Source organism: Astyanax mexicanus, chromosome 14 (genome assembly GCF_023375975.1).
Source record: "Astyanax mexicanus isolate ESR-SI-001 chromosome 14, AstMex3_surface, whole genome shotgun sequence".
Taxonomy (NCBI): Eukaryota; Metazoa; Chordata; class Actinopteri; order Characiformes; family Acestrorhamphidae; genus Astyanax; species Astyanax mexicanus.
In genome coordinates, this window is record NC_064421.1 from 14,244,677 (window position 1) to 14,260,886 (window position 16,210).

The 16,210-nt window shown below is 36.1% G+C and overlaps 2 protein-coding genes across 3 annotated transcripts; one reads left to right on the forward strand and one right to left on the reverse strand.

Annotated features, from left to right (window-relative positions):
- Positions 1-1,188: 1,188 nt before the first annotated feature.
- On the reverse strand, positions 1,189-8,796 carry ndc80 (NDC80 kinetochore complex component). 2 transcript variants are annotated; one of them, XM_007257358.4, is made up of 17 exons: positions 8,643-8,796; positions 6,472-6,568; positions 6,271-6,351; positions 5,899-6,025; positions 5,646-5,818; positions 5,436-5,538; positions 5,249-5,338; positions 5,038-5,131; positions 4,708-4,808; positions 4,334-4,478; positions 3,947-4,152; positions 3,270-3,422; positions 3,084-3,173; positions 2,893-2,985; positions 2,090-2,220; positions 1,879-1,981; positions 1,189-1,479 (listed from the first exon to the last, which is right to left on the reverse strand). In XM_007257358.4, exons 2-17 carry the CDS (start codon positions 6,558-6,560, stop codon positions 1,351-1,353), a joined length of 1,908 nt encoding a protein of 635 aa, XP_007257420.1. In that variant the 5' UTR covers positions 6,561-6,568; positions 8,643-8,796; the 3' UTR covers positions 1,189-1,350. The 2 variants fall into 2 exon arrangements, with proteins under 2 accessions (XP_007257420.1, XP_007257421.1); XM_007257359.4 differs by lacking the exon at positions 8,643-8,796 and adding an exon at positions 8,571-8,635.
- Positions 8,797-10,793: 1,997 nt separating this feature from the next.
- LOC103037016 (hepatic lectin) lies at positions 10,794-15,039 on the forward strand. The gene is made up of 7 exons (XM_007257357.4): positions 10,794-10,871; positions 10,969-10,992; positions 11,729-11,839; positions 11,964-12,227; positions 13,360-13,523; positions 14,324-14,460; positions 14,599-15,039. Exons 1-7 carry the CDS (start codon positions 10,862-10,864, stop codon positions 14,750-14,752), a joined length of 864 nt encoding a protein of 287 aa, XP_007257419.2. The 5' UTR covers positions 10,794-10,861; the 3' UTR covers positions 14,753-15,039.
- Positions 15,040-16,210: the final 1,171 nt, after the last annotated feature.

Here is a 16,210-nt window from a genome sequence, read left to right on the forward strand (position 1 = left end):
CTGCTTTCAGCGATATAAAAAAATATATTTCTTAATAAAAAGCATTTCTTTAATCCAAAGATTAAACAGACTTTGAATTATCCAACGCATTCATGCAGTTTAATTTCCTACCATCTAAAAAAAACATTTAAAAATGAATAGATTTAGACGTAAGCTAACTTGCAGTTCAAACTAAAAGTTATTAAAATGTATATGTTATTCAACATATATTATATTTAGTTTACAACAAATGTGCATATTGAAAGATATATCTAAGCAATTCTCAAACTTTTAAAATTGTGCAAATCAGCCAGTGTAACTTCCCCATTGCATTCAGTTACATTTGCTGGGATGACTGATATTTTGAAGGGTGTCGATGAAACAGTTGAAGCCCAGTAAAAGCTGGGGGCTGAGCTCGAAATGTGGGCGGGCAGTCCAGTAAACAACCACAGCATGGCAGGTTCAAACATGAATCTGAATCCTGAATACCAGCTGATGTAAACGGTCTGGTTATTATTACAGTTAAAAATTACACAAGGCTGTAAAAAAATCTGTAGCTTCTATGTAACGTTCACATATTTCCAAATAAAGAAAAATACTTTACATTTGTTGCTGTTTCAATAACATATTTTATACTGTACTGTGTAATGTATACTTTACTTATACACTGCCATTACTTTAATATCTGATGTTGCTGCAGTTGGTCAGGTCTAGGTTCAGCAACAGTATGTGCTGAAAGAATGAGGTCAGCTGACTACCTCAATGTTTTTTTTTCCCCTGATGGCACGGGCATATTCCAAGATGACAATGCCAGGATTCATCAGGCTGGAATTATGAAAGAGTGGTTAAGAGAGCATGAGATCATCATTTTCACACAGGGATTGTTCACCACAGAATCCAGATCTTAACTACATTGAGAATCTTTGGGATGTGCTGGAGAAGGCTTTGTGCAGCAATCAGACTCTACCATAATCAATGCAAGATCTTAGTGAAAAGTTAATGCAACACTGGATTGAAATAAAACATTGCAAAAGCTTATCGAAATAATGCTACAGTGAATGTGTGCTGCAATCAAAACTAAAGGCGATTCCAACCACACAAAATCTAACACAGGCATTTTTAAACAGCCTTCAGTATTGACATTATTTTTAGACTTTTCTTATTTTAGCAACCACACTTATAAAGCATAAATAACTGACAATATGCATATTTAATAAAAGAAAATCTTAAAATAGGTTTATTACAACAGCAACATATAAAACAGAACACATTTTAATAAACAGTGTACAAAGAGTAAAGAGTAGAAAGAAGAAAAGTCTTAACATTAGTAATAAGAGTGCAAAACTATTTACAAACTGGTTTCCCCTTCAGTCATTCAAGGCTGTTTGCTCTAGATACAAAGTTTTCTATCATCTCCTTCAGCTGTTGCAGGTCTGCTTGGTCTTCACGGATAATTTCATTAACCTTGTCCATCCTTTTAAGTTGGTCATTACATTGTTTCTGAAAGACAAACACACAAAATATTTTACTCACCACTCACTCCTGGACTTTTAATAGAACTTATCCCTGGCCTTCAAATTTTTGTAGGCATCTTCACTATTCACTACTACTACATTTCGCTACAACTTCTTTAACTGCGCAAAAACAGTTAAGGTTAACAAAAGCCACAGTTGGGCTTTTTACAAACCTTCGCATAGATTTATAAGAATATCACACAAATACTTACTGACTACATGCTATGATATTGTAAACGATAATCTTAAGTCTAGGCTTTTACAATAAAGCAACCTTTCAATGAAAAAACACAATTCAAAATGCTGTATACTCCAAAATCAGGCTTAATCTCTGTCTGTTAAACTGAGCCTAAGTAAGTTATTTAGTTTCACAGTCCCTTCTTACCTCAACTATACCCAAGTGGTTAACTGCAGCGGTGAAGACATGAGTCAAATTGTTTGCTACCAACCGGCTCTCCTCTTTGGTCTCCTGAAGCACAAGGTGGTATCTGAGAGACCACAACAATTGAAAGGCTGATTAGTTCCTACACTTTCGACCAGAGAAAACTGTGTTGAGATAAAAACAAGTGATGGACAGAGGTTATGCATGAACTTACTGTTGTTGGGCTGCTTTAAGATGCTCTTCAGCCTCTTCATAGCCATCCATAACCTTCTTTTCCAGAAGCTTTTTGTTTCTTTCAGCGCCGTCTACATCTGCTGCCCACTTTTCCTCTTCCTGAGCGAGCTCCTACTCAAAATCAAGAAAAATTGCTTGTTATCATATTACAACACAGCAACAGCCTGGTAATACATAAATGTCCACACACACAAAAAACTTTAAACAGAAAATCCTGCAGTAGTCTCATTATCCCCCACTTTATATTATTTGAACATGGCAACTATCTTTAAGATTGTGTAAATGTTTTAGACCATTACCAACACTAACACTGACTACAAAGAAATGCCAAAAGTCATGGGATAGCTTAGCCGACCATCTTGACCTGTCTAAATTAGGTGGTATATTGTGAGTGGGAGGAACTAATTTTCAAAGTTGTGTATGTATTTAATATTGCTCAGTTCCTCTGGCTACAATTGTCCAAATAAACAGACTGGCAAAAATCATATGCAGTATTCAATGCCAGAGACCCAATACACATATGCACAGGTCAATGCAGTGTTCTTTAGCTTCCACTTGAAATGACAAGTCATTGGACACAATTCTAGCTCTCATGTCATATGGCACCTCAGTGTAAAATGTCTTAACATTACACAAAAAATCAAGAACATTTTCCCTTGGAGATTATTTTTGGAGAGCAATAATATGTAGGCTAATATACACTCTCTCTTAGCTGTGTGGGTTATTTGAGTCAAGAGATTAATTAGAGAGTAATTAGTTAACACCTAGTTCTTGTTGACATACCTGCATGTCATTCTCCAGTTGTTGATCCAGTCTACGAATCTGCTCCTTTATCTGCTTTATGTCATTCATCTTCTCAGAAATGTTGGAATTCACCTGAAACAAGATGTATGAAGAAGTAAAAAAGTATTCATCTGGGCCACCCTGTGAAACATTTTGTAGCTAAAGAGGGATTAGTTTAAGAAAGTTCCCACCTGCTCCACTGTCTCCTCCAGGCTAAGTTTCATATTGGTCATTCTGCTGAACTCCTCTTCTACATCCACAAGCATGTTTTTGAGAGGATTCTTAACAGACAACAATAAAAACAGCTCACTTAGCAGGAAGAAACTCATTTTTAACATTGTACTTTTTTTTGGCAACAGTGAACTTGAATCTTGTACCTGTATCTGTGTTCGGATCAGAGTAGCAGTGGTGGGACCATAGTCACTGACTGTTTTGATCTCAAAGTCATGGCCACAGGCATTCTCTGCAGACTGAGGGATGAGCTTAAGCATTCGTGCCAGTTTGTGGTACTCTGCCAACTTGACCTCTGCCTTTAGGGGGGAAAAAGCCAGGAAGTGATAATTTAATTCCTTCAAAAGACTTATAATCCTACCCTGGAAACAGATTTATTCAAAGTGTGGGCATCCTTTGGGGATTTTTTTTTAACTATGAATGCTAGATCTGAAGAAAAAAAAAAAAAAAAAAAAAAAACTTCAATAACTGAACGATGTACTGACTCTCTAAGGTATCCAAACAAGGCGTTGTTTAATGCTTCTCAGTTTAAAAAACAAGTGTGCTTAATTTTTTGTATACAAATGTATCAACCATGATACATTCACTTAAAAAAAGAAAAAGATCATAATTTTTTTGAAAAATACTGCTTTATGATAGATTAACAATGCCATACATTATATACATGTTTGTGAATGGATGTGAAACTTTTGTGAACCTGTTTATACTAGACTTACAAACTGTGTGTTATGCAGATGTAAATTAGGCAACTAATGTAATCCACATAGTTAAAAAGAAGTGATCTAAAGGTGATTAAAACTATGTCAATATAATGTCTGCTTACTCTCTCCTTGGTTTTAACCAGGGTGATTTCTTCATTCCATGCCAGCTGCTGGGCTTCTTCTAGACTACGGCTCAGGCTGCTGACGGTCTGCTGTAGTTCATTCCGCTCCCTGTTGATCCGTTCAATATCGGCTGGGGTGAACTTCTGATTCTCTAGAATATGCTGCAGTCTGCCCTTCTCCTGCTTCAGACTCTCTAGCTGAAGGTCTACACACATACACACAACACATACTTATTTAGTCTGAGTGAAATCAAATTTATTCACATTACAGAGGCATCAAGTGTATTCTACTACTGCCGTCTGGCACAGATTTATTGCTGTAACATGTACAGCAATAAATAAAAAAATCCAAAGCTCTCTATAAAGAATACTAAAAAAATACTTTACCAGCAGCCTCCATCTCTTCAGTCAGCCCAGCAACCTTATTCTCCAGGTGACTTTTAAATGCCTCCATGTGTGTACGGTAGCTTTGTAATTTCTGCAGATCAGTCTGCAACCTCAGCTTATCAGTCCTCTGTGCCATTAGCCTGTCCTGTGCACACATGCACAAACAAAACACAATGTCAAGAAGGAAAAAAATGAACACACCAGTTTCTTCAGTTTTTATGCTGTAAATTAGTGCATGGAAAAGAATAAAATACCAAAAAAATATATTTTGAAAAATGTTATAAATCACGATCTGACTGTTCAGATTGCCATGTTGGGGGCCTCAAGCTTTGAGTATAACATTCATATATTTTAGCACAAACATTTATACTTACAGTATGGCTCTCTTTCTCCAGTCTCTCAACCTCTTCCATCAAAATCCTGTATTTTTCATGCTGGGACTCTAGTAGGGCTTCATCCACATTGTACAACCTCTCTGTAATCATAATTCCATCCATATTATCAAATTACATAGAATTATCTATTTACAGTAAACAATACTTAGTGGTTTGGGAAATAACAGTGTTTTATACAGAATGTATCAAACCATCTTAAAAATAACTTATTTTTCTGTGTATAATTAACAGTAAAATACTACACTATTTTTTAAACATGCTTCATGGCCTTATCACAAATAAATGTATAAAATCATTTGATTTGCTCACTCAGATGACTGAGATACTCCAAATCCTCATCTTCAAAGGTATCTGCTCCCTGCATGAACTTGTTGTAGGTCTTAGAGCAGTAGTCTAAGAACAGCTGTAGACAGTTTAGACAAACATTATTTAAAATGGACTGGATGGGTCAATGAACTGAAGTATTAAATACGGTCCTGAACTTCACAAGCAGTATTCGCTGAAAGTATGTAAACAGTACCTTATTATACTCAACTCCCTCCTCTAGCTCGGTGGTTCCATCTGAGAAGTCTGCAAACAGCAGATTCTGACCTTTTATACTGTTGAAGATCTGCAAAACCAAGTTTAAAATTAGATTTCTGTACACTGTACAATTAAAAAGATCCAAGCTCTAAATCAGAAAAAAGAAGAATTTTAACTCAACTTACTTTAACTGCATCAATGAGCCAAATGAGTGCACCTAGAGCCTGAGGCCAGGTATGTGGAGCCCCAATCGAGTACATGGAGCTTTTTGACAATGCAAATGGGTACCTGATACAGAAGAAAAAAACAAGCCCTGTTTAAATTCACAGATCAACTGCTACCATAAACAATGAACAGTAACCTGACATTTACAATCCACAACAACTATTTTTTACCCTAAGTCTTTGAACATTCTTGGAATCTCCTCTTCAATCTTGGTAGTAGGCAACTGAAAGGTTGGGTCCAGCAAACTGTAGATGAACTCAAATATCTTCAGGAACTCTTTTGTAGAAGGTGACTGGAGAGCTTTTACTGTGATGGTACCAGGGAATCCATTATCTCCTAGGAACTACACAGAAGGAAATTCAGTCCATTGAGCATGTCATGACTCTATTTTCAGCATCATGAGATAATTCATATTTAGCTTACCTCACAAAGCTGTTTGATACACTGTTGGACAAATGTTTTGTCATGAAGTGGTCTTGGATCCTTAATCTTTTCTGTGCCTCCATATGAGCCAAACAAGCTGTTCCTCTGGCCCCCACCACCAGCACCTCTGTGGACAAATGAGTGCAAGATTGTCACAGCATAAGAAATACAATGTTTAGGTCAAACTTTTAGTTATTACTTTCAATATCTATATTTTTTCTATAAGAAACCTAGCAAGTGGCTGAGTAATTACACTACATGTTTTGGAGACATCAAGAATCAGTCTAACATATTCAAGCACGAGAACTCAAATATATAAATATATATTAAAGCAAACACATTGCTATAATGTTTGAAAACAGACATACTCACTTTCCAAAAAAGCTGGTTCTCCTTTCTGATGTACCAGACTGAGGTTTTGGGATGTTCAGCTTTCCAAATACGTTGTCTTTGCTGCCAGTGTTATAAATAAAGTCATGTGAGGCACATAAATTAAAAAAAGTCTAGACACTGCAATAATGCCATCGAAAGATTTCAGGCATGAATATAGTGCAATGTAACAAACAGACATACTTCTGTGGCGTCGCATTCACCATACTCATTCTGCCATCTGTTACACGCAAAGGCATCTCTGAAAATCTTCGGCTAGGTCTTCGACTCATTGTTGACTCTAAAAAATGAGCAAGGTATCATTTTAAATGTAGTAGTAAACAGTAAAACTTGATAGTCCCTATCAAATCACTGAGGGAATAATGTCAACACAAGTTTCTTATGAAGCATTTGCAACTTGTCAAAAATCTATATCACAATATATTTCTCAGTTTCGATTGATACGATACAATTCTAAGCGTTGGTCCCTGCATGCCTGGCTAAAATACTGTTTATTCTTATATATTTAAAGAAACAAACACAACAGACAATATCACTACTATTAAATATTATTGACTTCACCTCGATTTATTGTACACTAAGTCGATAATGTAAGTTTCATGAGAGTCCTAGGTGAAGGCCTTGTGGATGGTGTATCCAAAAGTAGGATATCCAGCTATCATGTTATTTAGTAACATTATCTTAATAAGTAACCTTAGTAAATAATTGTAAAAACATACAGGGTATCAAATCAGTGAGTGATTAAGATGATGAAAATTACGTAATAGGTTCATTTAAATCAGGACAAAAATAAAATATTGTGACTAAATGTCAACACAATCCTGTTAAAAAACATATACAATTTAGGGCTGGAAGATATGTCAAAAATCTAATTAACGCAATAAAATTTTGCTTAATTTTGGTAGACGCACAGTACTGAGGAAAGCAATATATTGTCCAGCTCTAATGCAAAAATAGAAACATTTCAAACGGTTCTAGTTGGAGTAAATCTATGTAGATGGTAAGCGCTTAATTGCTTCTTTGAATTGTTAAATTAGGGAAAAAAAACAAAATTGTGAATAAATGTCAACACAATCTTAATACAGACCATATGCTCCTTAGGGCTGAACGATATAGCAAAAATGGAGTTAACTAGTTGGTTAGTTATATCACAATATATTTCTTAATTTCGGTCGCTATGCACTACTGAGGATATCAATATCTTCTTGAATTGCTCCCTCCTTACCACGACCAAGTGTACTGAAAAGTAGGATATCCAGCTAACTTTACCATATGTTATTTACTAGTAACATAATAGGTTGATTTAAAGTAGCACAAAAAGAAAATATTGTGACTATATGTCAACACAATTTTGTTACAGACCATATGCAACCTAGAGCTGAGCGATCAAGTTAATGTTAACTAGTTAATTATATTACAATATATGTCGTAATTGCGGTCGATATGCAGTACTGAGGATTGGGGGTAGGTGATACGGCTCTAAAATAATATCACGATATTTCAGGGTATTTTTGCGATAACGATATACTTGGCGATATAGGAAAACAGAAAAATAATTGACTGATTTCAGGAATATAGTATAAGAGTATAACAGCATAAACATAATGTGCAAAATATTATATATATAATGCAAAATAAAAAATACAGCATACAATAATATAATGCAGCAAAAAATATTGCAGAATATTTAGTGCATGCATATAAACTGCAAACTAAAACAATTATACAATAATTATATATAAAGCTTCGCAGTGAATAATAGACTAATTTTAAGACAGAACAGCCCTATTATCACGATATGGACTTTTAATATCACGATATATCTGTGTCACGATATATTGTATACGATATAATATTGCCCACCCCTACTGATATCGATATCTTTTTGAATTGCCCCCACCTTACCTTACAATGACCTACAAACTAGTTTAGCCATTTAAAGTTAGATAACTCACGAGAGGCAATTTAACGTTAACGTTAACTTATGTGAGAAATTAAAGCATGTGAAGCACTGGTTAATGTAACGTTACGTATAACATTAAAGAGAGACAGTGAGTATAATCATACAAAAATAACTATATATGGTCTAAACAGTTTTAAGTAACTGTAGCGCTGAGTTTAGGTTAATCAGCTCCACACAATTGCTAGCTACATAACGCAAGCTAAGCTTCAGCAGCCCAGACAACAGGGAGTATGGGTTAGCTAGCTAGCGCTAGCTGAGTTAACACTGCCGTTAGGAAGAACAGAGACGACTAAAATCGAACATAAAACAAAACATTTACAGCATTTCTCGCATTCCTCCGCCTCATGCATTCGTTTTTCGCTCAGGGTGCGCTAAATCTCCTCAAAAATACCTTATTTTAGTAACACTATCCAGTTTTCGGTGCGGCTCTCCTTCCTCCGTCCTTTTCAAAAATATCCGCCAACACGCCTTCCAACGGACCACGGCGTGACGTCACTCGCATATTTTCTTTTTTTTTTGGTAAAAATAAAAATATATATTTTTAGTGACAAGCCTCTACCTTAAAAACGGGTACTCAATGATGTCCGAGTCAATATTATATATTTTTATTGTAAAAAAAATATTTAACGAGTAAATCGCAGGTTATTTTGAATGCCGAATGTTTGTTGTTCTGAGTGGGCGGGGCTACCGAGTTCATATTCTGGCCGCGTCCGATTACCTAACAGACACTTCGCATGTGTCCCAAATCGCACACGAGTTTACTAGATGGGAAAATACTACGAAGAATAGAAGTGATTTATTATTGTTCATAGATAATATAAATTAAACCAAACACGTGTTGTTAGAAGAGCAGTATTAGTTCACATTAACAACTTCAACAAGTATTCCAGAAATAGAAGAATATATGCACTCACACATACAAAAATAATACTGACCTCACACTTGCTTGAGGAAGCCTAGGTACCAGTCAAAAAGTTTGGACACACATCTTCTTATTCAATGTTCTGTGTATTATAAGGGTATGTTTTTTTTTCATTGTAAATTTATAATAAAGGCATTAGAGGCATTAAAACTATACAGCAACACATGCAGAATTATTATGTAAATAAAAAGTGTTAAACAAACCAGAATATGTTTTATACTTTAGACTCTTCTAAGTAGCATATTTATCCTTGAGGACAGATCTGCTCTTGGTATTTTAATCTTGTCTTTATGAGATAGCGTCACCTACTGTACCGTGACGTTTTACGTGACAGTGCCGCGAGACAGTGTCACGTGCACCCCCTAGTGGTGCAGGCCAGTTACTGCAGTGGCATGCTGTGTCACGGGACAGTGTACTGTGCTTTGACGTTTTACGTGACAGTGCCGCGAGACAGTGTCACGTGCACCCCCTAGTGGTGCAGGCCAGTTACTGCAGTGGCATGCTGTGTCACGGGACAGTGTACTGTGCTGTGACGTTTTACGTGACAGTGCCGCGAGACAGTGTCACGTGCACCCCCTAGTGGTGCAGGCCAGTTACTGCAGTGGCATGCTCTGTTACAGGACAGTGTACTGTGCTGTGACGTTTTACGTGACAGTGCCGCGAGACAGTGTCACGTGCACCCCCTAGTGGTGCAGGCCAGTTACTGCAGTGGCATACTTTACTTAGCAGTTAGACAGTGACAGTGGGACCTGACAGCGTTATTTACACTTGCAGCGCGTAAAAAAGTGTTGTGAAGGGGAAACGGCTCTTTACCTAGCTGAGCCAGGCTGTTACTTCTGATTTCAAATCAAGGACGGCTGCTGTGCTTTTGACTGTTAATATTGCGAGTTAAATCAGCTGCTTAAATCGCATGACAATATGTGAAGTTCATAGGATATTCATTCAGACAGTCATACTATAATAGCAGCTGTACCATTTGACCAAGACCATTTGCTCTTAAGAGTTCTAAAAGTTCAAATGTATCTTATTCATTTATAGTATACTATTACATTATTGTGCTATTTAAACTACTAATCACTACTCATTATTTATTAACTACCATGTAAAGTATGCCACTGCAGTAACTGGCGTGCACCACTAGGGGGTGCACGTGACACTGTCTCGCGGCACTGTCATGTAAAACGTCACAGCACAGTACACTGTCCTGTGACACAGCATGCCACTGCAGTAACTGGCCTGCACCACTAGGGGGTGCACGTGACACTGTCTCGCGGCACTGTCACGTAAAACGTCACGGTACAGTACAATGAAGGCTGTAACCCCCTCTCTGAAATTGTTTTCTCTGAGACATAAAAAAAAAAAAAATGGTCAAGAAAGCAGTCAAAACATGGGCCAATTACATATTTTACATTTTTCTTTACATTTCTACATTTCTTTCCTAAAATATATACATAATTGTCTCTTATTAAAAAGATTAGAAAGGCTTTTTATACATAGCGTATATAGCAGCACAGTATTTAAATATTTAGATTTGTCTGATCAGCACTGAGTTGTTTGCCTTTTTCGGTCCCATCACCCCCACATGAACCATGACTGCAGCAATCGTAAGTCCACCCACAATCAACTGCCAGTAAGTACAACGACCTTGTTTGCACAAACAGAGGGTAGCTCTGCATGCGCTAGGAGGAATGAGCATGGGTATGTAAACCAATGTCTGTTGAATTATTAGAAAAATTGCTTTAGAGGTCTAAAAGAACATACAATGACTTTTACATTTATGATGATTTCATTGCAGATGAACGTCCTCTTTATTCTGATGGTAAGTCACTGTTTGTCCATTAATTGTTCAAAAATTATCAGTGTGTTCATGACATTTGTTTATGTCCTTAAGCTGCTTTTAATTATTTTGGGAAGTAAGAGAAGCTATACTTCTGTATGGGATCTAACAGCTTCCCTTTAGATTATTGTAATGCCTGAACCTGATTTTTAATTAATGATTTCTCACACAAGGTAAACAAAGCCGTATTTAGTCTAGGGCTATACCACAGTTGGAACATTTAACCAGCTTGTACATAAGTCTAAAATTTACTCTGGATTTTTGGATCACAACTTTATAGCACATTAAATATTTGTCAAAACAGATTGTTAATACATTTCACTTAGTAGTATGTAAATACGCATAAACACTGGGATACCACAAGTTATTGGATATGAATTAGTATTGTATCCAATGTGGCCTCCTGCACTGAGTTATTTGTCTGTTCTAGTCAATTATAGCCAGATGCTGCCGGTCACGTTCATTGTGTTAATGGTTGATCATTATGGAAATGGAATGTCCAATTCTGCTGGCACAGATTATAAGGCCTCATTCAACCTCTGTTTGCACACTGCTATCCCACGATTACAAGCACACAAGTGTATTTACTATTGTGTAGTGACTTAAGTGGGCTAAAATCACAAGTAAAGAACATAAATCATAAAATCTGATTTTAAACAGTTTGGGTTTTATTTGGACATATTGATAGCAGATGTTATTTACCCATTCTTCTGTCCAGCAAGGTTCATCAGAGATGGACCCTTCTCAAGGCCTTACCGACTGGCATCTATAAGTCTGGGCATACTGAGTGCTGTATTTCTCATCATTATTATTGGACTGGGTGTTCAGGGTGAGTATTTATTGTAATGCTAAATAGTCTATCACAAAATCCACAGAAGGAAGTTAGGAAGGTTAGGCAGTGCATGTCCTGAGAAAAGCCTGTGTACTACTCTACTAATCTGTTTCTCTCTCAGTCAACAAGGTGAATGACAGTCACAGCACCTTGTCTCTCAACTCATCAAAGATCAGTTCTCAACTCGCTCAGCTCAAATCAGAGCACAAAAGCCTGACTGAGTCCAAAAAGGTGCTTGAGAATCAGCATCAAGAGGACGCCAAACGGATCAAATCTTTTCAGTCGGACCTGAACACACAGACAAGACTGAAGAATGACCTGCAGACTCAGAATCGTGCACTGCAGGAAGAGAAGAGAAAACTGAAATCTCAGCTCACAAATATGGGTGAGTTTCGGTTATGATGAGTTTGTAGCTAAAATGCTAGCCATTCAGTAAGCATTGCACCAGCAAAAATATTACTACCACAGAGCTAATATTGAGTAAATTTCTCTTGTGCTGCCACAATTTACCTGGCAATTTGATGAATCTCACAAGACTTCTAAAAAGTGCCCTATAAGTATCTGGCATCAAGACATTAGCAGCAGATCTCTAAACTCCTAGGATCAGCTCAACCCAATATTAGGGCTCACTTAAACTCAGATCAATAAGCCAGTGTCCAATATCATTTACAAGAAAACACCTCACAACTTATATAGGGGGTGGCTTCCCAGGCCATCTCCTGAGGTAACATTTTGTGATCAATTAACATACTGCTATCTCATGACGTCTGGCATGTCTGTGTATTTACAATTTACTTACTGTCCAAAATGACCAGTGAACATATGTGTGTCCTATTTCTGGGTAGTTCTTTGTAAGATGGATATTAGTAAAATTAGTAAATCTGTGGAACAGTGTATCCTCTTGGGGCTATTTTGTCTTACAAAGTGCAGCATGTTCCTCTCTGCCATAATTGGATTAAAAAAACACCAATCTGATGTACTGTAGCTATCAGAGACATCAATTCTTTAGGCATCTGTTTCCTATAACCACCGCTGAACGTTTTTTCTTTTAAAACGGAGCATTTCACATAAAACTCCACAACATGTATAAGATGTAAGGGGTGCTACCTTGTGAGTGAGGTTGAACAATTGCTATTTGCCAGTAAGAATGATTAGAATATAACTACGGTCTGATAGATTTTAGATTTATTTTAAATTTTAGATAGATTAGGTTTTAGATGCATGGGACACTTAACATTCCCTGCTCTAAAGTGTCACGTGTTTATCAGAAATACGTCAAAGAACACATTGTGCTATCCACTGTGGGTGGTAATAATCATCAGTGCAGGAAAGCCCACACACATATCCCACAGGTCAGTGCAGCATCATGTGAAATAATACAATTTTCTTTCCCGTGACTTTTGGCATGTCAGTGTACAGTATACAGAGTTAAAAACAGGATTTGCTTCAGTCTTCATTTTTCTTCATTTAGCTTAAATTCTCTTTTCTGCTTTTTGCCTCCTGTCTTACTAAAACAGAAGACAACTGTGGGCAGTGTTTACCTAACTGGGTGCTGATGAACAGCACATGTTATTTCTTCGCTGTGTCTGACACTCTTCCACGCAAGTCCTGGAGTGCAGGCAGGTTAGAGTGCACCAAAAAAGAAGCCGATTTACTTGTCATCAACTCAAAGGAGGAACAGGTGATGTTACACATGTTTACACATCTTCTAAATTTGCAAGACATTGCAATCCTGGAGTAAAGTGTAAAGAACACGACAACCAATAAAATGTTTTAGAAACTTTAAACAATTACAAACCATTAAACAAACCACTACATTTTGAAACCAAGCAAGACCTAGTATCCACTACAAGGATTACTTTTTTAATACAATATATGGAACTAACCTCCATAATTTTGTTGCTCTCTGAATGATGCTCACTATGTTTTTCTTAGCAACGAGAGCCCATAAACATGAATTAGCTGGTATATTGACTTTATACTGAATTTATTAACAGTAGTTTCATTTTATTTATGTTTAATTTATTTTAAAGTTATGTGAATATCATGGCAGAGTGAGATTCATAAGAGCTAAAAGCATTTCTTAAACAATTATTAAGTGATAAATAGCCTAAAAATATGATTCGTATCTGTATATGATAATAAAATAAAGCTAATAAACATATATTAGTCTGTCCACCCTAAATTATTTTAAACCTGGAGCTCTTAAGAACTTACACACTATAGGTGCATATAGTGCCGATATACACAGGGCTTTTATGTCCATTTGGAATTAGGAGAATGATGAGGAAGGAGAAGGTGCTGTCCCATTACTCTTTAAGGAACTGAACCTAGAACCTTTGGGTCCCAAACCACTGGGCCAAGGCTGCTCATGGCTGAAGATGCGAGACTTGCTTGAAATTTTGGAGGAATGACAGGATATTCTGGGGATGACTGAGGAGAGGTGTATAATCTGATTATTTAGTTTGTTTTTATCCACAGGAATTCATTACTGACACCTTAAAAGCACTGAGATACAATTTACCATTTAGTTATCGAAATGGATTCTGGATGGGACTGAAGGATGAGCATACAGAAGGCGTCTGGAAATGGCTGAATGGGACCATTATGACTGAAGGGTATTACAGTTTTTTTTTAAAGAATGCATGCACACTCCTATATTAGATGCAGCTATCTCTCGGTATAGCTTAAACCAGTGAGTGATTTCATATGATATTATGCAAATGTAAACATCAGCACATTTTTTATTTCAATAGGTACTGGATGGATGGAGAGCCAAATGATGACATGGGCATTGAGGATTGTGCAGCTGTGTATCCCACCATTAACCCAATGCAGTCCTGGAATGATGTACCCTGTTCACACCCACTCAAATGGATTTGTGAAAAGGAAATAATGAAACCATCATAGAATTCACAATAATCCACCTTTATCACGTGTTCACCTAATTAATGGCAGTATTTTTAAAGATGAATCAAAAATATTTGTGAAAGACTTTAAGGGACGGTACCACATTTCTGGGTTGCTTGCAAACACACTTGCAGCTTTATTAGCAATTCATATTTTGTCGCCAATCTGCAAAGCATTTTATCTCCATTTTTGCTGTTTTTGACTTTTTTTTTACATAATGTAAATCTAGCATTTTTTTGTTTTGCAGTTTTTATGATGAATTGACTAATAAAATTAATCTAAAATGACTTGGAATTTAATTATTTTTTTTACATTGACTTTCATTTTAAGTTAGGGAAATACAAGATTTTGTCAATATTTAATATTATATAGCAAGGTAAGATTCCAAGCAGTAAGATTGTTTGTATCTGTACATACATGAAAAGGGGCAGTATGACTTAAGAGGACATATTGCTTTTAAATAAGTGAGATACAGGTTAGGTCTTCAATGCCTGGATTGGTTCAGTTACACCAGAACTGATTTACTTTAATAAAGGGCTTATATTATAATATAATATAATATATATATATAAGCTAGGTTTTGAATGGCAAATTTAAGCACTTCTTCTTCAAGAAAAGCACTGGAAATTACCGGTACTGTTCACCCATATAAAATTACACATATTACTTGCTCTTATACAAACATCAATGTTTCATATAAATATATGTGCTAATTTATGCCACTGCTGAAGTATTATGCAGAGCCTTTTTAACTAGAGTACCTAGAACTTTCAGATTCGATTTATTTATAATTCTGTGTTAATTTTACATTTCTTGCTGTGTATTTGCTCAACAAAAACATATTTATTATAGAAAAGACTGAATATTGATTATATCAGAAATGAGCTATTTTCCTGTATTAGAGCATTTCAATTACAGCAACATTTTATTTGGGTGCAAGCAGCCCTTACCAATTACTGCTGTGGACACAATGTGATGTGTAATGTGATCTCCAGTGCAGCAGATAAACTGAAATGCACATTTGTATGTTTTAAGGTTTCCCTGATCCAAATGCACTCATCTTTTTACCACACTTGCAAATATGTTAATACTGAGCTTTTCTAGCTAAGAAACCATTGGTACATCTTTAATACAGATATTATTCAAATACAGATAAAGATAATACAAATATTTATTTATCTTATCCTTCCTTATAAGCCACTGCTCGTAAAGACAAAAATACAAGCAATATATAATTTTAGCATTATGAAGTTTTTACAGTTTAAAATTTAAAAATTTTTACAGCTTTACCTTTATAACAATTATAACCATTATATGGCATTATGACCACATACCACAATATTTTCTTTAAAAAAAAAAAAAAAAAAAGGTAAAAACTAACTTCAAATGTTTTCTTGAAGTACAAAAATCGTTGAAGATTTTACTCTCGGAAATGTGTACATAAACACATTAATCCAT